Source organism: Dermacentor variabilis, chromosome 8, assembly GCF_050947875.1.
Source record: "Dermacentor variabilis isolate Ectoservices chromosome 8, ASM5094787v1, whole genome shotgun sequence".
NCBI classification, from domain to species: Eukaryota; Metazoa; Arthropoda; class Arachnida; order Ixodida; family Ixodidae; genus Dermacentor; species Dermacentor variabilis.
Window position 1 is genome coordinate 7,045,138 of NC_134575.1, and position 24,412 is coordinate 7,069,549.

The 24,412-nt window shown below is 46.1% G+C and overlaps 1 protein-coding gene across 3 annotated transcripts in view; it reads left to right on the forward strand.

Annotated features, from left to right (window-relative positions):
• Nucleotides 1-24,412, forward strand: part of LOC142589560 (uncharacterized) — a 199,936-nt gene that overhangs the window by 62,922 nt on the left and 112,602 nt on the right. For 2 of the 3 annotated variants that reach the window (XM_075701016.1, XM_075701017.1), the window contains exon 1: nt 14,115-14,641. The exons of the other annotated variant lie outside the window; for it this stretch is intronic. In XM_075701016.1, coding sequence (XP_075557131.1) covers nt 14,599-14,641 — 43 coding nt within the window. In that variant the 5' untranslated portion in view covers nt 14,115-14,598. Of the gene's footprint in view, nt 1-14,114; nt 14,642-24,412 lie in introns of those variants that run through there. 3 annotated transcript variants of the gene reach the window in all.

A 24,412-nucleotide genomic window follows, 5' to 3' on the forward strand; every position in this document is an offset into this window, starting at 1 on the left:
TGACTGTGCTGTGGATTTCTGACCGTATGAAGTGATTTCTTTTGATTGTCCTACATATTTTTTATATTGTTGTTTCCTATATGAAAAAAGAAGTAGCCATCGCCATTACAAGGTGACTAAGTCTCTTTCTTTTATTTTCATTTCAATAAAAAAAGGGGGGGGGGAATCGAATCCACGACCTCATGTTCGACGGCAGAATGTCATTGCCACTGAACCACCACAATGGATATTTTGCTAACAATTGTCGATAAATATTTACTGCTAACCCCTGGATTCATCCGCAGAGCCAGAAATATTAACGGGGACAATATAAACTTCTCTTTGTCACGGCCACAAACGTCAACTTCGGCAGAACTTACGGATAAAATCGTTGAAAGAGATGTCTGGCCGAAATGGGACGTGATGTTGAGAGAGCAACGGAAAACTTCGCTCGTCATTGGAAGATGTCAATAACGTAGAGGCTAGGCTTCGTTGTTTTAGCTTTAGTGCCCTCCGCTTGTTCTAGGACGGAAATCAAGAATAGGAGGGGAGAATATTGTGACACATGTTACCACTGTTGTCTTCACGAAGGCAAGTTTACTTGATGACATATTGACGTGCAAATTAGATCACACCTTTACGCACGTAATATCATGTCAAGCTTCCTCCTGCATTCACTGCCCTTTTCAAAAGTTATCTCGGATTGGAAGTAACGTGCTATAGAACGTCTCGTTTTTTTCTTTCTTTCGGTAAGCACCGATAATTGCCTGTTTGGATTACTGGTCGCTCTTGTATATACTTCGAATTGGCATATTTGATGGCATCGTAACAATATTTGTCATTCATTTCGTCATCGGAAGCCGTTGTTCGTTCATATTCTTACTACCAGATCTACCAGCCCCTGCTCTAAAACAGCTGAGCTTACTTCTTATGCATGAAAAGTACAGCAACCACGTGCACCTCTATACCGATAGATCGACTACGTCGTGCAGTTCTGGTGGTGCGGTGGTTATACCAGCGCGAGGAATGACACTGCAGTTCAAGACATCGCATGTGACGACATCAACGGCGGCAGAACTAACGGCCCTGCGTCGAGCACTGGAATTCATTGATTCTGAAAGACCTAGAAAATGGGCTGTGTTCTGTGATTCAAAACCGGCATTACAGTGCACGCAGTCAGTTCTCCGACAAGGATGTCATGACCAATTGACATACGAAATCGTGAAACTTTACCATCACGTCCAATAAAAAGGTCACGAGGTCGTTTTTCAATGGGTCATTGTGGAATCAGTGGCAATGATTCCGCCGATAACGCTGCTCGCACTGCACATCAATAAGAGCACAACGTTCCAATTCCGCTTTCGAGGACAAGCGCAGCAAGGCAGCTTCGACACCTGGCACGCAGTCTCTCACTGACCGAGTGGGACTCGCCAAACTTACGATTCACGCGACTGCATCGACTAAACCCCTCCCTGCTACTCCGACCTCCACTCGGACTTCCTCGACGTGAAGCTACGCTTCTCTGTCGCCTTTGGTTAGGAGTTGCCTTTACAAAGGCATACTGTGCATTAATTGGAGTGATTGACAGGGCAGCATGCGAGGTCTGCGGCACCGAAGAAAACATCGACCACCTGTTGTGCCTCTGCCCACGATATGCCCCAGAAAGACAAGAACTTGCCATGGCTTTCCAAAAACTGGACAATCGACCGCTTTCTGTGCAGGTGCTGCTGGAACACCGCCCCCATCGCCGGTCGGCCCATAAAGCGGTGAAGGCGCTTTTGTGCTTCTTAAAGACGACGGGCTTGTGCGACCATCTGTGACTATTAATGCAATTTCTGTAAGACCACACGCGTCAGCGAACTCACCAAAATCTCCTTCTTTCCTTCCCTCCTCTCTCTCCCTGTGATCTTTGTTTCCCCTTTCCCATTCCCCAGGTGTAGGGTAGCCAACCGGACGTTATTCTGGTTAACCTCCCTGCCTACTGCTTTTCTCTTTCCTCCTCCTCCTACTCCCAGAACGGGACTAATCTCCGAAATTCCTCACTCTGACAATGCATCGCGACGCTACACGCTGTGCGAACAAAGCGGAAACGAAGCAGCGTCCCACGTTTCGTCAGCGACACCGTTTGTCCCGAAATAGAAAAAACAAATACTCCGTAGTGTTACGGCATATCTATGCGGACCACCGCCGTGCAAGGAATTCGCCACTTGGCCCTACTCGCCGGGCTGAAATCTTGCGGGCACGCCGCTGACAATCAAAAAAGTGTGGGAGCGAAACGCGGCCGGACTCGATAATGGCCTCACCGAAATAGAAGCGCGGCGCCGTTGCACGCACAGTGCAGTACACGGCGGGCCATGAGAACAGACGCAACACAACGTCTCGGTGAACGGCCAATGCTCGCATACATTACGCACGAGCGAAGAATGGGACAGCTGTACAGCGCTCTCGGCTTTTCACGTGCATCGCCGTGCAGCCGCCGATCTGTCGAGGAACGGGTTCCGCGTGCCGCTCGGGCAAAACACCGCGGCCATTGTGCGCGCCGTTGTGTCGCGGGCGGCTGTGCGCCGCCCGGTGACGCGCACGATGACGAAAGGCGACGAGGACGTGTCGGCATTACTGCGTCAGTGGTATTTGACAGGAGTGATTAGGGGGGGGGGGGGGAGAGAATCGGCGGGGAAAGGGTCTGCTTCCGGCTGCTTCAATTAAGTTGCGGGTGGACGCCTGAATCCATTCTTAACTGCGTGCAATGCAGGATTTAGAGCGGCGAAATGGGGGAAGCACCGAGGGGACACGAATGATTGGAAATAAGGTGCGAGAATTAAAAATAAGAAATTGTGCGGAAACAATCGACGCTGATTGTCACTGTATAAGCGATTAGCCGAATGCTTCTAGAAAGCTATATAGCTCTTCCTTTTATTATAGGAATGACGCGCTTGAAGGCGTATATTTGTTGCAGTCGGAATATTCGCGCACATGTAGTCTTTGCTGTTTCGTTGCCTCGTGCCGCAGGCAACAGAGCCCTTAACCAGCACATCTGTGGTGGCGGTGTAGTATACTATAGGTGGCCGTATGCATACGAGCCCATTCGTCATGAGCGTGTGGTAGCCAGCGGCGCGAGCACCGGCGTGAGAGGCGACTGCCGCCCTCCACTGCCGAAGTCCTCTCTCGCAGTCGCCGCACAGCAACGACACAGAGGACACCCGGAGAAGAGCCGCTCCCGCGACGACATCCACACCTCCGGGTGGCCCAAAACTCTTGCGCTACGGTACGCGCGATTTGCTTCGGCGCCTTTGCAACGGCGGCGAAAGTCCGACCACCACCGCCCACTGCAAAAGAAAAGAGGCGAAATAGAAAATTATTCGGCCCAAAGGGCGAGGCACAGACAAAGCGGAAGAAAGGGGTAACGGCTAGGGCTGCGTGTAAGCTCCTCGGACATTGCTCTGCTATATTAACACGCAGAGGCGACCGACTGGATGGAGTGCACTGACGGGGTTGCAGGCGTCCCACGTTGACGTACCACGTGGCCTGCTGAAGAACGCCATGTAGCCACTGAGCCATCGTTGGCAGGTACTTTCTACTCGTGCACTTCGAAGCTTTATATTACATGGGCTCTGGTTCTAACGAGGTCGCATAATGTGTGGGAGAACCTGCATTGAAGCATCGATACTTTATGAGCTATATCAGTGTCAGGTGTGCTCTCTATACGTACTATCAGAACTAGAGATATATATACAACACTGAGCGGTTATCCCCATACCAGAACAAGATTGCTTGTACAAGCAACAAACTCCATTTTTTGCTTGGGATGTCAACTCCGTTAGTATTTGTCTCCCTTCGAGTGTAATTAATGTGGTCGAGTACGCGTATCAAGTAAAATGAGAAACTGGCTCATCCTCATCTGCGCAGGTTAGAAAATCTGTGCGCTCTTTATGTATGTTGGTAGGTGAAAAGTCTGATGCCATTCAGTGGGGGGTTCTGTGTGTGACTATCCGCATTTCGGTGCCGTCTCTTGAGAAGTTCTTGAAAGATCTGTTGAATACCGAGCGTTTCAGAAAATGCGTTCGAAATTCCTTAAATATCAGAAGTATGCTACGATTAACCGATATCCTTGGAATTTCTTCCACTAGAGATGAATACATAATAATTGACTTGAAGCAGTGATGACTGTGATGTATTTGACAGTGATGACAGTGATTTATTTATAAAAATTTGACTTATCAGCTTTTTTAACCGAAAGAATCAGACGACTAATCCCTATACAAGACTTCCGAGACTGAAAGAATACAAGAATTGCGCATTGCCCGAGCAGTTTATGATCGGTTCCAGACACTCGAAAAGTTCACGCGACTACTTTCTGCAGCGTAATGAGTTCCGGCTGATTTCACTCATAAAACGCGACCGTGACGCTCTTAGCTGACGCCCACGATATCTGGCGTGACTTTTTATGCCTCACCGTCGCGTGAGCCTGAAGTGAGCCAGCCGAGGAGTCATATGATTCCTTGGCTGGTTTAAGTATTAAGCCATGAAACACGAAAAATAAATAGGAAACGATGATGACTTAGTCATTAAAAAACATCGCTAGGCAGAAACGCCTTCAACAAAACCAGTGAAAGTATACAGGGTGTTTCTTTTTATCTGCACCAAAATTTTTAAAGATTTCCTATGGTAGATAGCGCGATTCTAACCCTTTATCTAAATTACTCGATGAAGCGGCCATTACTTCAACGGTGAATCATAATGTTCAATTGAATAATTAACACAATTACGCTCATTAACTTTTAGAATTAATTACATTACGCTACATATTTCAATCTACGAATTATAGCCGCTGAGTTCGCATGGCGCATCCACTTGGAACGAATTCTCTGAACAGCACCCGGTCCGAGATATGAATTTTCAAAGTGTCCGACCAAATGCATTGGCGTTCCAGTTACTTTTTCAGTTCAGTATGCAGTGAAGTTACTATGCAGTTACTTCACTGCATAAAGCCGCTTTTTTATGCAGTGAAGCACGAAGGCGCACTCCGTAGTCTTCCACTACGGTGTGCCTCATAATCGATCGTGGATTTGGTAAGTAAAACCCCATAATTTAATTTTTTTAAAGGTTTTGTTGAGAAAGGAAATGAAATGACAGTGCACTTCTACAGCAGGTTTGATGGCGCATATCTCGTAAATGTTGTCATGCCCACAATTCTTTTCAAGTGGGTATGGCTTGCAGTCTCACCCACTAGAATTTGTAAATTGCAATATGTTGAATAATGTAATTAATTGAAAGTTGCTTAATTAGTGAACCTTTTTGTCAATTAGTCAATTATGCTTTAAACTTTTTTGTGCTGGTACTGGCCACCTATTCGAGAAGACCCGCTCATCGACTAGAATTGTGCTATCTGCTACAGGCATTTTTAAAAAATTTTTTTTGAAAGTGTTCGCTGAAACATCCTGCATACAAAGACAATCAATTTCCAATGCACTGTGGCGACTAGGCGATCGTCCGCTGCTACTGGAACACCGTCGATCCCTACCGATAATCGGCCCCCCAGAACGCAGTGAAGCACATCCAGTGCATCTTGAGTCTCTCGTGCGAGCACCTTTGACTACACGCGGTGCTGTTTGCGCGCGTTCGTACTTTCGCCGCCTGTTTCCGTCTTTCGTATTCCCCTGTTTTCTTCACCCAACATTCTAGTCCCCTGTTCTATTCCATTCTTCCGTTTTATTCTGTTTATCAGTTCTAATCTATTCTCCGGTTCCCGTCCCCCACGGGAGGCTTTTCTGATTAACATCCCTGCTTTCTCTCTTTGCTTTTTCTTTCACTCACTCTCTATCCGAAATGTATTTTGAGCATGGTGCCGAAGTCGAGCATTCCTACTGTGCACGCATCTCCGTGCGGTTCGTTGTGGGCACAACTGACCAAGAAGGAATGTAGCAACAGATCACGTGATGAGCGGGTCGGGTCTGTTTCGAGCCTGCGAAGAGGCGCACTGTCACGTCCATGTCCCGGGAAGCCGTGGAATGTGGCTGGACTCGTCTCGTCTTCAAAGCCAGCTTACGCGAAGGACATAGCAACGAAGGAGGAGTATACGGCAGCGTGAGAAGGCGTTGATTGCCAGCAAGGTTCCTGCTGCAGGGGAAACGTCAAGCAGCGCCATAGCGGATATCACACGCACTACGATGACGGGCAAGTGCTGGCGCTGCTGGCGACTGCAGACAGTTGTTGACGCGCCTGCCACCTCGCCTAATGAGCGGTTGTCGAGGCTTGCAGTCCGGTCGCCGAATTCGCGATGGATGAGAAAATGGCGAACGAACAGGTATGCGCAAAAAAGTTGCACCAGTCTTGTTGCATTCTTTGTGCGTTCCCTTGTGGCGCTGTGTTCGCTGCTAGGTTTGTGCGGATCTTTTCTCGGGTCTCCTTGTACGCCATGACTGTGCGTTTCCCAGTCCGAGTAGAATTGCAAAAGACAGTTGGAGTGCCTCGAACAGCCGGTGGCACAAAAATGAACCTTCTGCGATAATCTAATCGGCAGATCAAAAGTTGACAGTCACTTCAGCGTGCGCTACAGAGGATGAAGGCGAAAGCCTGCCCGCTCACGAGACATTCATTACATTACTTGACATTTTCATTCTAAAGCGTTTTTACTTCCTATTACTTGTTCTCGCGCACCAAAGGTCATTGGTTCGACTGCCTTAATTAATTGTACCTGAATAAATGCGTCCTAACTAAGTTTACCCTAATTAACACAAAAGGTCGCGGTTCGACATCCACCAAACATCGTGGGTCCGAGTGCCTTCATTCATTTTAGCTTAATTAAACGTGCCTTCATAACCGTGCTTTTAATTAACTTCGCATTAATTAAAACCAAAGGTAGTGGTCTCGACTCTCATTTTTCACGATGTGAATTGGAATCCAACTTAGAGATATAGCCCGTTCGCCCACATCTCTATGTTGGATGGGGGGTTCGAGTCACTTAATTAACTTCGCCTTAATTAACACCGAAGGTCCAGAGTTCGAGTACCTTAATTAACTATATCCTAATTAACTGTGCCTTAATTAACGTTAACACCACAGGTCGTGCTGACGCTTCTTTTTCTGCTCGGCTGGGAACTTTCTTTTAATTTGATGGCCTAACTTGCCTAATTAACACCAAAGGTTGAGGGTTCAACCCTCTATAATCCTTGGTGCCATAGCGCAGGATGGCAGAAAGCCGGACATCGGATCTTCTCGTCGCATGAGCCGTCTTAGGCTTTCGCCTTAATAAACTCTCTCGCTCCCTCTCTCTAATACAAGAGTGAATCGTCAATCCCTGTAGCTGTAGGGTTTGACCATTCATTCTAAAAAAGGCGCTTCCGCAAGCTTCCATAGGGATAACGTTCGGAACCGTGTCTCCGGTGTTTAATTATATATTCTCGCCTTCTTTTTCCCGCGCTCGCGTTTTGTGCGTGGCCACACCGCTACTATCGTGGAGTGTATCCTGCGGCGACCTTCTTTACGAGCCGTCTTTGTAGCAGGAGTGTTCGATACGCACGCGTTCGATCGTGTGCACGGTTCTTCCGGGGGAGCGCACGCTATAGGCGGGACGACCCCGAGCGAATGCCGCGGGAGACACGCCAACGTTCGCGCACGCCAACACTTTTTTCGCGCACTGCGACACACACGCGCGAGGGGCAACGTCCCAGGCGCAGTGGCGTACGGCCCGCCGAGTTACGACGACGCTTTCCTCGCCGGCTGTGCGAAATGCTCGCGAGTCGCGTTCGCTTACGAGGCTGCTGCTGCTGCTGTTTGTTGCTACTGCGCACGCTTAGCGAGGCGCACGCAGCCGTAAAGCGGTGCGGTTGCCCGCCGCGGCAGCCCGACTTAGAAACCGGGAAGGACGCGAGGCGGCACTTTTAATTGGGCCGGCATAAGGCCTCTGCGAGGCCCGCTATAAAACCGCGCGGAGGCTTTTTCGGCGCCCGAGTGTGGCATCACTCAATCAGCGGTGCGCCAGTATCTGGTGCGCCAAGTCACCAAGCACGCCGCGTCCTCGTTGCGTTTCCAGTTCTGTGCGCGCGCTCTGGGGCCGTTTCCGAAGTGTGGGTTTAGTGCCGCTCGTGATGTCTCTTTATATTGGCTGGAACACAACGTAACAGCCCCTGTAGAAGCGAAGAAATAGAGAGAGAGAGAGAGAGAGGGGGGGGGGGGGAGCGAAAGAAGAAGGAAACTCGCCCATCGTTTTCCTGCCCTTACCGAATGTCCACCGCGGTGGCTTAGCGAACGTGTGGCGTGGCGTTGTTGAGCGCGACGGCGCGGGTTCGATAGCCCGCCCCATTCTGACGGGGTCGAAATCGAAAAGCGCTCGTGTGCCTTTCCGCGGTCGAAATTAATCCGGAGCCCTACACTGCAACGTCCCCTTCAACCCGCACTGTAGTTAATGGGGACATTAAACTTCCCAATTTGTGTAAATAACTCAATCACCTAGTGTTGGCTTAATCTATAATTGACATGTTTGATCACGTCGGCTTGTGAAGATATAACTTTCTCACTTCTGCTAGTGTTGAATGTTTTCCCATGCTTAACCAAATGCGGAGAGAAGAATATAAAGTGTCGTGGATTTATGAACAAACGCACTGCGTTTCTAAGCGACCGGGACGTGTGTTTGGATTAACCTTTTCTGCTGTCGAAGACAAGTGACGGTTCACTTGGCTTCACCGCTCTTCTCTGCCTCTGCCGTCCCCGTAGCCTCCACAACTCTGTACATTTCTAGTGCGGCTGAGCTGCACGGGAAACAATGGGAGGACCCCTTTGAGCAGAGAGAGTTGCCTTTGAACTTTTCTCAGACTCGCCGCTGTGGGCGTCAGTACGCCACCGTGGGATATGACAGCGACCGCGTATCTATGCACGCCACGTCACACTCTGGGCTGAGTGTGTATACGCACCACACCGCTCTTTATTTTTTTTTTCCTGAGAGTTCGTGCGAGCTCCTCTCGGGATTAGCGCGCCACAGCCGAACGCGACGCGCTCATTTGGCTGCGGACTCTGTCCTGGCGCGATACGCGATGTCCTTTTTTCCCAACGACGGACCCGCCAGCCTCGGCGAGGCTAGACGCATACCATAGCGTATACTGCGGTATGCATACGCAGCGCGGAACCTGGCGCGGGCAAGCACCTTCGTGGTCATCGATCGACGACGCCTGTGCGCAAATTCATTTTTGTCAATCACGCCGCGGCTGCGTGCGATGAATGCGCTCTGTCTGGAGCATCGCGGGGCCGCTTGGCGTATTTCAGTTGAGATGAACGAGACTGCTGCTCCTGGCGTTCGCGTGGTGACGGTATGACACGGCTTTTCTCCCGTCTTTTGTTTTCTTTCGGGATCGAGGCAGATATAACCTTGCCTGCGGTACGGTTTGACGAGACAAAGTGATTCCTAAGGCTGACGAATTATTTTTCTTTACCGTAAGGTGAGGTTGCACTTCTCTGCTATCTATTTCTCTGCTGTCAGGAGGGTGGGGTAACTGAGGGAATTTTCAAAAGGAAGATTGGTAACGCGTTAATTAAAACAGTAAAAAGAAGCTCTACTGCAACGACGATGACAAGATGCCAATCACGAAGCTTAATGCGAAGGATGTGGGTCCGGCTGCCACGGGCGGCAAGATGTTCTTTCTTTTTTGTCCACTCTTATTTTCCTTTATTTTTTCTACACTACAATTAAATATAACTTCCCCTATATTTGCCTCAGCTTCATTGTGTGTTGGCTTATGTGGTTATGAGCAACACAGCCTAGAGTAAGATTAGCTCGAGAGCTCCGCACAGTGTAGGCCACGGCACGCCACACGATTCCCGCAAGGTCTCTTAAATACGCACTTCAGGCCTGGTGCTCTGACGCGTCGGAGCAAACCAAATATTGGTAATTGCGGTCCTAATTTCCTTCGGAATTCACTCGGGCGGTACCGATGGCGTCAACTCGCACCGGCGTTTATCAGCGCAGGGTTGCTGCCGAGCGTGACGTCATGATGACACGGCGGTGCGTCTAGCCCTCAATTTTGGCGAACGACGGGTGCGTGCCCGTCCATAGCGAGGCGACGTGCGGCCACGAGCTCGTTGGAGCGATTGCTACGGTTACGACAAGTTCGTTTTCAGCAACTTCCTTCTGGTGACAACGCTTGAAAGCAGCGAATGCGAAGAGGGCGCTTGTCTGCTTTCTTCGTTTACACACAAACCAGACGCCTTACTGCACTGCGTGACGCGTCGCTTTCACCACCAATCTTTTCTGTAGCCATTCACCATCTTTTTCATGTTTTTCTCTTTTCTGTTTTGTTTTGTTTCCAGATGAAGTAATATCGTGAAACAATGCACAAATCAGTGTGTTGTCCGCGTACTCATGTCAACTTATTTTCATGCTCTATAGCATTTCCTGCACAACTAATTGCTAGTACGCTCCCTGTTTGACTTGCATTTCAGACTCTTTCTTTATGTATTTATTTAATTCCTTAGATATTCCTTAAATTTTCTTAATATCCCTTTCTTAATTTTCTTAAATCACCTGATTTATGACCTTTTTAACTAAAACGCCCGACTTCTGCTTGATCCTCGGTTTATTTAGCTCACGTACTGTATTGTCACGCGCCCTGTTTGTCAACGTTCGTGGGTGCAGGTCTTGTCAAGCCTGATAGATGGCTTTTCCTCTGTACCCACCAAGTGTCCCTGATACTGAAGTAAACTTATTTATTTATTTATTTATTTATTTATTTATTTATTTATTTATATGAGAATGGAATGGGTGTGCAAAATTCACACGTGTTTATAAGGGCAGAAATCCGCGACCGAGGTGGTAGGGATTCATGAGTGTGTGGCATGGAAAGGGGGACGCGTGTACTACATACGTGTGAAGTGCAACAGAAGCGTGCGTCGGCTATCAACTGGAAGGTCACACGGGGGCGGGCAAGGAGGAAGGCAAACACCTTCTGCGCATGCCCATGGGAAGGCAGCATGAAGCCGTCAGTCAGGAACCTGTGTGGGCACTCCCGAAACCGAACGGTTTATGCGTGAGAATTCCTCTTAATGCAAGATAATCGAAGACTGACTTAGGCACGTGCTGCCGCTATCACTCACTGATGTGGTATGCCGTCGGCCATAAGACGCACTCCTTCATTCGTTAGTTGTGCGGATTTCCGCACAACTGAGAGAGACAGACAGAGAGAGAGAGAGAGAGCAAGGACAGGAAAGGCGGGGAGGTCAACCAGACGAGCACCCGGTTTATTACCCTGCACTGGGGTTGCGGGAAAGGGGCATAGAAAGAGGGAGAGAGTTAGCACTGAGTGCGTGTGGGAGGATGCACAGGGACACTATAAACGGTCTCTTAAGCGGGTGCACTTCAAGCAGTGTGCTTATGTACTAATGGCTTTTCGTGCCAGTGACTGGTGTGCTCACGGTCCGAGTACCTTTGACTCGGAGAACGAATTGATTTGTCAAATTCAGTATCCATGGGCTTCGAGTCATAGATTAATTTGGCCTAGCTCTGAAATCTGCGATCCTGGTTGGCTCAGGTGGTCGAGCGACCACAACGCTTTTTTCCCGGGCTTGATCCACCCCGACGAAGACGCATTTTTGTTCAGCTGCGAAGCGTTTTTTTTTTTAATAAGAACCCTGAATGGTATTGCTTTGTAATTTCGTGCGCTACAGTCAGGTGAATGACAACTTTACCTTTCACGAGGTATCCTTGCGGGCTTCCGCGGAACTTGTCTGACAACTTCTTCATTCCCGTGTCTGGATCGGACTGACTGTCTTCAGAACTGGGAATACATTAGGACCCTAAATATAGCGAACCCGTATGACACAAGTTATTCTCTAAATCAAATACGCAAAACTTAATGGCCGATAGTCACATGAAGCAACTCTCTCAACGAACTGGACTTTTGATGCTGTCTCCTTAACTTTGGCGTCCCGGCACAGACGTGTATCACTGTGCATGCGAGCTACGCTGATGTATTTTTAAAACGCAGCGGCAGACAGCGTAACCGCGTAACCCGCACACGCTCCCGAATCCAGTCTGTCTTGGTCTCTTCGGCACAGGCCACAACGTGATAATGTGCTGCATGCGCCATAAAGACGCTCGCATGCCGCGAACGCAGTAGGAGTTATATTTAGCGTCTTGTCTTTCTTTTCCGTCATGCCTTTTTTTAAAGGATGTGCTGAACTGGTACCGTTCCCACATTAAGAAAAGTGAACTGCACAACGCAGTATCGCGCGCATCGAAAGCACCTTTCTTAGTGATGCGCTGAGAAAGAGTTCGTGGCACCGGCAGAAATTACCGCCTACAACGCGTACTTTGTTTCACTAGGTGGATTTCTTCCTTGCTTTTTTTTCCCCACTAGAAATGACAAATCCGTATATGATGGCCGCGTCACAAACGTTCGTTTAAGTTCGTTGTGAGCGAGTCTGGGCATATCGAATTACCCGCTATATCGAACTTATTTTAGTGCATAAGCTTGTTCGTTATGACCAGGATCGAATGCTTTCTCGACGGTGCAACAAAAGGTTAGACGACATTCTATCGGTCGACGGTCATTTTGGTAACTTAATCTCTGATTAGTGCAACGGCCTGTACGCTTTACATAACAGCGGAGTGTTCCACATCACCGATCTCACCACGTGAGGAACAAAGCGGGTAACATGATCCGTCTTCAATAACTAAGCTTGTTTGATTCGTCTGTTTGTGTCCACAGTTTGACGTGGAAAGATAAGCGTTGCTTCAAGGCCAACGAGTGATGGGTCTTCCGCATGAGAACTTTCAGAACGCCTGTAGTGTTCCCTGACGGTTTCAAAGTAAACAGGAAAATATTTCTGCGCGTTTTGATTGCCGTCCTCTGAGACACCGAGTTAATCAACGGTTGGTGACACACCCGTGTTAACAACCAAAGAAGACCAAAGTTCACCAGAAGATGGATGTTTGAAGCGATGAACAGTATAGTTGAACAAGCAGCGTCGTTGGAGCCAACGTTTTGATCTCCTTGCTGAAATGTTTGCTCCAATGACATTTATTGTTCAACCACTGTTCACACTGTTAACAGCGTATGAGTTATTCACATGGAATAATTGCCAGCCGAATATGCCAAACCAACGCCGCCTGTTGGCTCTGTCGTAAGGAGCGGCAGGTACGAGTTGAGAACGCCTTTAGTCTGACGGAGTGCCAGTGGTGCCAGCTCCATGCATACGCAACGCGCACCACTACGACTTGGTGCACGCATAACCACCACTGGAATAATGAGACAAGACAGTTGCAGCCTTATTAATTTGTGCGGAGCGCAATCTTTCATTTACTTAATGTTTTAACATTCTTCCTTTAAATAAATTACGTTTGTATGCGCTTACGTTTCTTATTTACGGGTATATTTAGTACAAGAAACGAACTTATAGCAGAATCGACCGAACTAAGTATTCAGCATTAAAGCAGGCTTAATTTGTGTGTTGTAACTGAAGCAAGACCTTAGATCCTTGTTAACGAGCCCTCCGCCAAGTGCTCATGGTTAGTTTAACACACTTCATGGAGAACGCCGCTAATTCAGGGGTGACTATATGCATTTCATCTTGTCATGTGGAAAACAGCAAACACAAAAACGCAGAATGTTTATCGACCACTGTACGTGAGTAATGACGAAGTGGGATCGAATGAGCCACCTTTTGTCGTTAGATTTTTGTCGTTACATTTGCCTTTACTGGAAGGAAAAACAGTTTATATTGGTATTTGTTATGATAACCGTAACATACGCGAAACAATTTTGAAGAGTGCGTAACGTGTAACGTTACAGGCTTAGAAGCGTGGAGCTTGTAATGACAACACGGACTCGTTTGATTTCGTATTGCACGTTCATTGTGGTGAGGCACTTGGAAAGTCACGATCGTAAGGTCGCTGCGCATTCTTTAGAACGAGAAAGACGCACCTATTTCAGGTACCTATTCTTCTTGATCTCAGAAACTGCTGACGTCACTAAAGGACTTTCTGACATCTGCTGCTTATGCTGGATAAGAAAGCGGGGGAGTGAGATGAGAGCACCGGGATGAGTGCGTCCTCTCCATCTGCCGGCGGTGCGGCACAGAAAGAGAACGGCGCGCGCCTCGAGGGGGTTTCCTCGCACGACGTCATCATTTTCTCGGCTCCCCCAAAACGAGCGCAACACGTACGTACGCGCGTCCAGGAATCCGACTCGCCGCTCGCCCTCGCTGCAGCACCCCCGAAATCGAGGCCAAACCGAAAACGTGGCTTCGCCGTGAGGCCGGGCGCCCTCTATTTGGGAAGCCCACCCTCGCCGTTCCACACCGGCCCAACTAAAAAACAGTTGCGGCGTCGTCTGCTCGCCGAGCAGGTAGCAGCAGATGAGAAACGCGTTGGGTCGTCTGCTCCGTCGTCTGTCCGTCTGCTCCGCATCGACGTCGTCGTTTGCCCCGAGGAGCGGCTGCGCTCCGCGTGCCGCGGTGATCATCATGTGTCTACGCCGGCAGCGTGCGCCGGCTTCGGCGGTGTGACAGCAGTGATTCTCGAGTGATTAATGTGGTGCGTCCCCGTGGAGCCGTGGAATTGTACAGAACACGAGTGCCGGTGGGCGGCCACCTAGAAACGCCGGCGCTTTTTTCGCACACGAAACCTCCGACATGAGGTCCAATCACAACAGGTGTCGGCCACCCGAATTCTATGGTGAGTTTTTGTGCGCTCTCTTCAACGTCCGCCTTTATCTGTTCTTTCTCGGCCATCAAAACTGTGTAGGCAATTAACAGGATCATAATTGCTGAACTCGTCTCGCGATGCGCAGAGAAACAACTGATGGTGACGCGGCACGATGTGTTACAGCTATTCTGTACCTGTCTAGCCGCGCATTGACTTTTGCCTCGAAATTACTCACTTTACGAAGGCGAAAAGGCTTGTTCCAACGTACGCTTAAGACTACTTCTAGGTGGCTCAGTTATTTTTGAAACGACTGATCTTTGCGTGACTGTGTGTGACATCGTCATAATGTGACTAGAGATACCGACCGAGACAGAATATTAATGTGTTTGGTTTTTCGTTAAATGGTGGAAGTTATTTTCCCTTCTGGTATATTTTTCGAGCTGCTCAGTGGCTCGTATGTATATCTTTTATATAGACAGGGAAAGCATATGTTAATGCGTGTAATGCGGCCAGAATGTCACGCTGGTGGTGCTCACATATGTCACTTCAGGTGTCTATAAACAGTGCAGAAAACGTATAAATCAGTCAGCTACAGTGTGAGTAACTCCTTACCTAATTTAAAATGCCCAGTTATAACCATGTGCTCATCGAAGGAAGTACACACAGTGCTACACACTACCACACAGTGCCACTTAATTAATGTATCAGAGGATCACTTGCAGTCCAAGCCACAAAAAGTTAAATCAATTCTGGCACATATACGTGCCAAAACCGCGATCTGATTACGAGGCACGCCGTAGGGTGGGACACCGGATAAATTTTGATCACCTGGGGTTCACCCAATGTGCGGTACACGAACGTTTCTTGCCCTGTGCTTCCCCCATCGAGATGCGGCCACCGCGACCAGGATCGAACCACCGTCCTCGAGCGCAGCAGCGCGATGCCATAGACACTGAGCTGCCAACCCTTATCTTCGTCGACCCCTCCTTGGATTGGATTACGTCACTTAACCGGCTTAAGCAAGCTAGATTCTGAAATACCCCCCCCCCCCCAAGAAAGAGGAAAGACAACGACAATAAAACAAAAATAAAGGTGATACTGGGCCCATACTCACAAAAGAGCTTTTATGCTATTAGTGTTCGTAGTAGCAAATGCCAGGCAATCCTGGTGCTTTACGCACACATTGTTTAGCATTTTGCTGGTGACCGTTTTTCACCAGCTGTTGTCGCTGTTAATCAAGTTATCGCTCTTGTAAGGCGCGTTGCTATATCCGAAGTTCTTGGCGACGATGGCCGACCGATGGGAAACAGCACATACGAAAAGCATTGCGCATTATCGTATTTGTGAATTTCTATTGACGACTACATATGCCAGGAAGAATCGTTTTATACGTTACCTGCTGTTCGAAAATTGTTGTAAAGTTCCTTAACTTTTTTTGCTTATTTTTTACTTTCTTTAACAATGCGGACTGCTGGTTTATCATTTTTTTGTTTGAACGTGGTATCTAGCCTTTTTCTAAGCCTTTCTTTTCGTGTTTAGAATGTGTATACGCTAGAAGCAACAAATTCAACAAATAAAGAAGAAAAAGATCGGGCTCTGGCGTTTTTTCCTTTATTTTTCTCTTCACAACCTCCCGTCGCCTTGCCCTTGCGCTCTTGTTGTGGATTTCTTCACGGTCATGAAAAGCACCTCTCGCTCCGTTAAACGCTCGCCTTTAGCTATGGTGTCTCTTGTCTTTCAACTGTCCCGGAATTTCACGCCGAAAATCTACCACACAAATTTTGCATTCACGCACGCATTCCTAACCGGAGTACCTCGCTGACATTCCTCGGTTGGACACAATAGTCGGAATACTCCTAGCGTCGGCTTCCTTTTTTTTTTTTAATGGTATTACTGAGGAAGGCACAGTGGGGGGAAAAAGAACACTTGACTCGCAACTGGCTCACCGCTTGACACAGTTATGTCCTCTTAAGTGCTTCTCAGTATATTTCACCCCAAGAAATGCGAGCAATAAGCTTTAAGTACATATCAACGAGCACACTTAAAACTTGCACGGTTGAACAGCATCGCACCCAGCTACATGCGAGTTGGTTTCGAGCTGTACAAAGCTGACAGAGTGTTCTTACTTGACACAACCCCTTTCTCTCTGATGATATGAGGCGCCCTGCAATAATATCTTCAGGGCAAGGGTACACACTTGAACAGTCTACACAAAGTTAGTTACTGCAATAGGGTGCCTTTATCTGGCAATAAAGAGCGTTATTTGTTCATTTCAGGCAGAAAAAAATGGACAAAGCATGATGGTAAAGGTACGTTAATGTAAAGGAATGCGTAATACAACTGTTACGTGGTTAGATCAGTTATGTTTGAAATTACGCAATTAAGCTGTCCACTGTGGACTTAACGTAAACTGAGCTGTGCGTGTGGACCCGTCTTTAATTGTAATTTTATTTTTGAATTTGTCAATTTCAATTGCTACCTCACTTTTAGAGACAATTATCAAAGTGCATAGTCACAGCAATATACGGGAGAATGTCTAGAAATGTATGTGTATAAACTAGATGTATGTGCAAACGAGAAAATATGCGCGGAAATACTATATATCTCGGATAGATAAGTTAAAAGCGAGTTGCAAGAACAAAAGGACAAAGAATAAAATGTCGGCACAAAAATTTAGTCAGGGATTGATGCAATAACGTTGTAGAAATTATATCGTCATCAAAATAAGAAAATATTCAGAGAACAGTAAAAAAAGACGTATCTGCACAAGCGGCGAACATTTAAAACGCGATATGTGTACATTGTGCAGTTGATTATAGTTTTGTCATTTCTTAATTTTATAAAGGTAATCCTTCATTGAAGCTTGAAGTTTGTAAGTGAACAGCATTGCTTCAAACCAATTGGTTGGTATGGATGTCGGTGCAATAAGGTTTCGTGCACCAACGATTAAAGACTGCAAGGTGTCATTCGGGTAGTGGCGCTGACATACCTTAGATGTCGTAATCTTGATTGTGAATATCTTCATCGCCTTTTTTTTTCACTTGTTTATCGTTTACTAATATCATTAATTTATTGCCTTGGATTTTGCTGCACAACACCGAGAAATGGAGTAATCGAAGTACTCCACCTCAATTTGTCCGCACCAAGCGACTTTTAACTGAAGGGGCCCATCTGTACATGGAGGTATACCTGACAATGCGGCCCACGCGTTCATCAATTTATACCAAAAAAATACCGTACAGAATAAAGTTATAATAATAACATAATAAAGCTATAATCGGTCACAAGGCGCGCACAGTCTAAGTTGACAGCATTGGGGTCATGGACGAAGGTTTTTCACACCAAAGTACTGGAAACAGCATATGTAGAAACACCGTTTGTAATTATTTACAACGGACCTGTTGGTACAAAAATGGATCAAATGCATCTGCTAATCTCGTTTACAACACCAATCACGGCCCGTAACTGGACATTTACTTTTCTTTTTTTTTTTTGCGTTCCCCTGAAACTCATTTTTTTTTTCTTTTCATGATCGTTGTACCAAAGTACCCTCGCAACCCCGTCACCTCACTCCGAAGCCGCCTTTAGAATGCATCCACCGCTGTGCTGACACGCGCATATTGCTACTAAATAAGATATAGGAATTTGTTCTAGAACATTTGAGGCCCGTGCGGATCCCGAATGTCTGAGTAATGCAACTTAAGCATCGTGGAGGCGGTTTTTCAAACTACGTAGACGCAAAAAAAAAAAGCATCTTTCTTGTTTGACCTACTATGCCGTGTATAAATTGACAATGCGCCGCAGTGGCTCAGCGAGTATGACGTTCTTACGAGCACGTGGTCATGAGTTCGATTTCCGATGGAAGCGGCATAGAAATACGACTGCGTACTAACAATTCGGTGTGCGTGAAATTGCCATAGACCACTACAATTATTCCGGAACGCTTTCTTACTCCGTACCCCGTATTCCACAGTGCAAATTTGCAATGGCAGTATTTTCGTATCTTCTATTCTTTTCACTTCACTTCTTCAATTTATTACCTTAAAGGCCCACAGGATTGGGGGATTACATAAGGGGTGGATAGCTAATAAAAAAATTAAATGCACAAGGAAAAGATGTTTAGGTACAAGTTTGTATTCTGTTTTCTTCAAGGCACTGAGAAATGCTCTCAGTGCAGAGTAGCCAACCGGACAGGAAGAGAAAGGGAAAATGTAATTACACCGGGAGAGGTTAGCTTGGCCAGAGGCGTGGAACGATACTCCAGGAGAGACGGTGAGGGATGAAAGAAAGGGCGCGAGACAAAAAAACACAGCGCACACGCACCAACACATACACTAGCACAAATACACCACCACAAAAGTCCTTTACAGACTCTCGCCGAGGTCTGGGTCCCGCAGGAATGCTACAGGTGCTCTATAGTAGAGCGGAGTGCAGATCTCGAACATTATCCCGCTCAGAGAACGTCCGGCAGCTGACCTTCACGCCTCGTGTCGCACGTGGAAAGCGTTCCACAAGCCAGCCATTCGGGTTGTAAAGTGTGCTCAAGAACAACGTGTATGGTCCAAGCCCTCGACAACATAGCAGGTGGGACACAATGGCGTGCGGGAGAAAATTACTCGTGATTTTAAATACACAATGCCTTGTGTGAGCAACATTCACGCTCGATAACGCCTATCGAAACCACGTTTGCTGTAGTGTAACCGGACAGTTTGTCTGGTTAACATGTCTGGCTTTCGTGTCTCTCCCTCAACTGCGACCTGAAATTCAATCACTTAATGCATCGCGAACTGAAAGACACCGCGCGCTCTCATAGCGACGTGCCAAGCACAGGCGATGACCCGCGACCAACAGCAGAATCGGTTTCAAGGGGTGCGCAATAGCGAAGAGGCGCTCGCGGACGTGTTCTAAAAACGGCCTGCCGCGGGATCTGGCCCGAGAGCGAGGCTCCGAAACAGGTTGCGATAGGTTTGCTGCGACCGGCGCGGACAACGCACGGCGGCCGGCGCCGCGGCCGAGGAAAACCATGCTAACGACCGAGAAACCCGAAATTTCCGCCTGTCGCAGGGCGCGGCCATCTTGCTCGCGCTGTCGGCCATGGTGCTGCGTGGCGGCAGGCGCCTCCGTGGCCCGAGCGCTGACCGCACTTGACAGGATCAGCCGCCGCGTTTGTCGGGCAGATCTGAAGAGGCTTGCAAGGATCACGCGAACAATGCTGGTGTGTGCTTTAGTCCTGCTCTTGACGTTTCCTCGAGCGGTGATGCCTTGAAGCCGAGGGATTAAGAGCGAGCTGACATCGAGGTATATTATTAGGCTCTAACTAAGACCGTCGACGAGGATGAAAGAGAACTAGCTGGCGTTATGAAAATATGAAATTTGCAGGCACGGGATGGGATCGGCTGTCGCCAGAGAGGGGTAATTGGAAATCGCCGCTGGAAAGGTCTTCGTCCTGCAGTGAACATAAGATAAACTGTCGATCACGACGAGGACGGTGGTGGTGATGAATAATAATACAAATACCGTAGTTCTAGTTACTATGCCTAATATGTTGCTTTCTATGTACCACGCCGACAGCTTGTGAAGACACCCTTCAAAGAGAGGGAGAGGAAATAAAGGCAAAGGAGAGACAAGGGAATTAACCAAAGAGATCTCCGGTTAGTTATCTTGTACCTGGGAATGGGGATGACAAAGATGAGAGAAAAAGAAAACAGTAAAGAACTGTCTCTCTGGGCGCTGTCACACAGTTTGAGAAGGCGTTACCTGGTCATACAGTCTGAACGTCATACACTATTACATTAAACGTCACACAGTGCACAGTCACAACTTCTCACAAGTATCGCCTAAAAAACGCAGCAGTTCCTTCATAGCGGCTCGCGCTAATGTTCGTGTCGGCCAGTTTCCAAGAATGTTAATTTCAGCGAGTGGGTGCCTGTCCAGTCGGTCTAACGTGGCCGAGGGCAGCTGCTCTTTGCGGGTTCAAACTAAGTCAAAAGCCAAAGTCAAAGCACACCCTTCAAAGCATCATGGTGGAATATCTGTCACGTATATACAGCCAAAGCATATCAAATGGGGTGTGTTTTGATAGCCTCGAAGCCACGCATGATCGAATGATACGTGCAGTCTCGATGATTCCTGAGATGAAGAATCGTGAATTTCCTACACCTAGATTTGGCTTGCAATATCTATTGACCAGATAGTCTTGTTTTAAATTTAACAAACGTAAACATGGTTACGTAGCTTTCTTATTCCGACAGAAGGCGCATCTTTATCGGCGAAAATTTATGTCATCACGGGTTCTTATTGATCACTCGTATTTTCGTAGGAGAAAAATAAGGGAGGGAGTATTTTTGTCGAGGAGACATACGGAAGAGGTGTACGGATGTTCGCACAGACTTTTTAAATTTTACTTCGGCATAATTAACATGCAGCACTTATGCGCAATGACGGGCGAAGTTGCATAACAAATATTGATCAATATTATCATCAGCGCCATAATAATGGTACGTTTCGAGCGACTACTAGCCTTTGTCCTCCTTCCGCCATTCACCTGTAGGCACTCGCTAGTGTTGAGAAATACTACTATATAGTACAACTCGGAGGTTTGTCAAGTCAACATCAACACTATGAACGAATCAACCAGAAAGCCCCTAACGACTGCTATAATATATATATATATATATATATATATATATATATATATATATATATATACATATATAATATATGGGGGGGGGGGGGGCGAGCGGTCATTTTGTTGTCTTCTGCTTTCTTATCTTAGGATAAAACGCATTGTCTTTTATCACAGAAAACATTAGTTGCGCGCCAAGAAATCGATTATATATGTCCAAAAATTTAACTTATTTCTCTATTCGCAACGCCAATGATTTACATATACCTTTACAATAGTTTTATTCGTCTACTAATGAAATGCGGCGGAATGGGCTAGGGCGGAGGGTCAAGCTGTTCTTTCTTACGTGGCGCAGCTCCGTCGTGTCGGTTTCGGTACACTCGGGAACTGAAATATGGCTCCTAAATGTGGAATTCAAACAGAAAAGCGACGGAAGAATGACATAAAGCTAAACGCAGAATTAAGTTGTACGCCAGATTCATTAAAACTCGTGAAATTACTGATCTTAAAGAATTTAAAGCTTACAGGAACAGTCTAAACAAGGAAATAAGGAAAACCAGAGATAACTATTATCTACAACCTTTTTTATTGTGTGATGGAAACTCAGAAAAACTGTGGAGGAACCTTGATAATATATTAGAGCGGAAACAACGCGCAGAACCTATTGAAAAAATTAGCCTATAAGGTCGTTTACTGTCCGAAACAGACACGGTGAATGCCTTTAACGAATACTTCCTGAACTGAGAAACACACGCGCATACACGCCCGAAAACCACTCTCTCCCTACCCGGAAACTCAAACACAATCTTTTTCCTTCCAACTAATGTTGGCGAGGTCTGCTCTGTATTTATGACAATGAAAAACTCTAAAAGTTGTTATTCAAACGACCTGCAGATAAAACCCATAAAATATGTCATACACGATATAGCCCCCATTCTAGTTCATATCTATAATACCTCTATTGCTGAAGGCATCTTTCCATCAAAAATGACGGTTGCTAAAGTCATTCCAATACATAAGAAGGCAGACAGGCTCAATATTCAAAATTATCGCCCCATATCAATTTTACCGCACTTTTCTAAGGGACTTGAAAAAATAATATTGATACAGTTAACATCCTTCTGTGAAAAATATCGCGTTGTCACGAAAGCTCAGTATGGCTTTCAAAAAAAAAAAAACAAGAACAAATCAACACAGATAGCACTACTACACCAGAAAGACCATATACTGCAAAATTTTGAAAGGAAGCAACTGACAATAAGTATATCTATAGACTTTACTCAGGCCTTCGATCATATTAACCATAACCTATTATTAACAAAACTTGATACGTATGGTATCAGGGGCCTCCCACTGCAGTTAAGTCATATTTAGAAAAAAGACGGCAACATGGGCACATAAATAACTTTAAATCGTTTTCTGGAGAAATAAAAACAGGAGTCCCACAAGGAAGCATTCTTGGACCGCTGCTTTTTAACTTATATATAAACGATATTTTTCTGATCTATCCCAAGGCAAAATTTATCATATATGCAGATGATACTAGTGTGTTTATTTCATCGGCATCTTATACTAGTTTAATAAACAGCGCAAACGAGTTTCTCCAGAAGATATCCTCATGGTCTATAGAAAATTATCTAAAATTAAATTCAAATAAGACAAAAGCCGTAATCTTTTATGCGAAAGGCACAAAGATTCCATAAAGCCACACTTTAGAGATGAACAATGGGAGCATAGAAATAGTAAATGAAATTAAAGTATTAGGTACATACTTCTCTAGTACGCTAAACTGGGATCGATAAGTAGACTCTGTAGTACAAAAGCTTAGCCGTATCACAGAAATGCTAAACAAGAACAGGTATCGTCTACCAACATCCGTAAAAACATTAATTTACCACTCACTGTTTGCATCACACACTAATTATACACACCTTGTGTGGGGCACAACAACTGAAACTAACCTCAGGAAAATACACTTACTACAGAAAAAGATCGTACGTATCATTGCAAACGTGCCATATCACAGTCACAGTGAGCACCTCTTTAAACAATACAACAAACCTACAATCTACTCTCTATACAACCGCTCTCTCCTTCGTATATGGCACTCAAACTCAAACGCTGAAAACAGCGTATTTAATGAAATTGCATGTCTGCAAAGAAATACAGCTACCTATATATTACCCGTCACGGAGAATATTGGTCTATACCCCCTTCAAGAACCAGCTACGGTTTCCAAATGGCGAAAAATAAATTACCCAGACTGCTTAATTCATTACATGACGCTGGCATTGACATCATTAACATAACACGGTCAGAACTGTCGTTACTTATCAGAACCTTCTCCTAAATAATGAATCAAGCGTAATTTCTTTTTCACCTGTATTCACATGTGTGTCTTGTTAAATGTTTGTAGTGACATAATTTTTGCTCGTCCTTTTCTTTCTCTTAATAATTCCAATATTAATCGACCATCGTATCTTTTCACCTTTAATTATGCATCGTCAATTGTACGCGATTTTCACTTTTATTTACGTATTGCCAAGTGTATGTAATGTGGTGGTGCGTACCATCTGCATTGCTTTTATTTGTCCTTATCCCATTTCTTTGTTCCTTTTTTTGTTTGTTCCGTTATAGAAAATTCTCTTGAATTGATTGATGATTGTAATTAATATTTATATGTAATGTTCTTTGCGTACGGTTTGCGCTACTCACTGCCACCATTTAACACGGGGGCTAAGGGCACCTCAAGCTGCCTCATTGCAGCTTTTATCTTAGCCCCCGTTATTGTATTTTAGCAATGGAAACAAATAAATAAAGAAAAGAAAGTATGAGACACTTCAAGTGCACATGACGACGCTTAGCGATTGCGCGTACCACTATACTGCTAGAATTAGTTCAGCGTGCTTAATGTTTTAAATGACTTCAGTGAAACTTGGGAAGTTCACTCCTCTATGTTACTGCTCGCTATGTGTGGTAGTTGCTTGAGTGAACATCGAGAACCTCAGTTCGACCGATTTCAACATTGTGGATTTCTCCGCACATGTTGTGGTTTAAGAACCTGGAGCTCAAAAATTTTGCACTACTCGGTTATCTAGCTCCGCCTGTATTTATCCGTATTATTAATTCGCTTTAAGTTGCTGCGCCTATACTGGCTAGCTATATAGAGCTTCCTA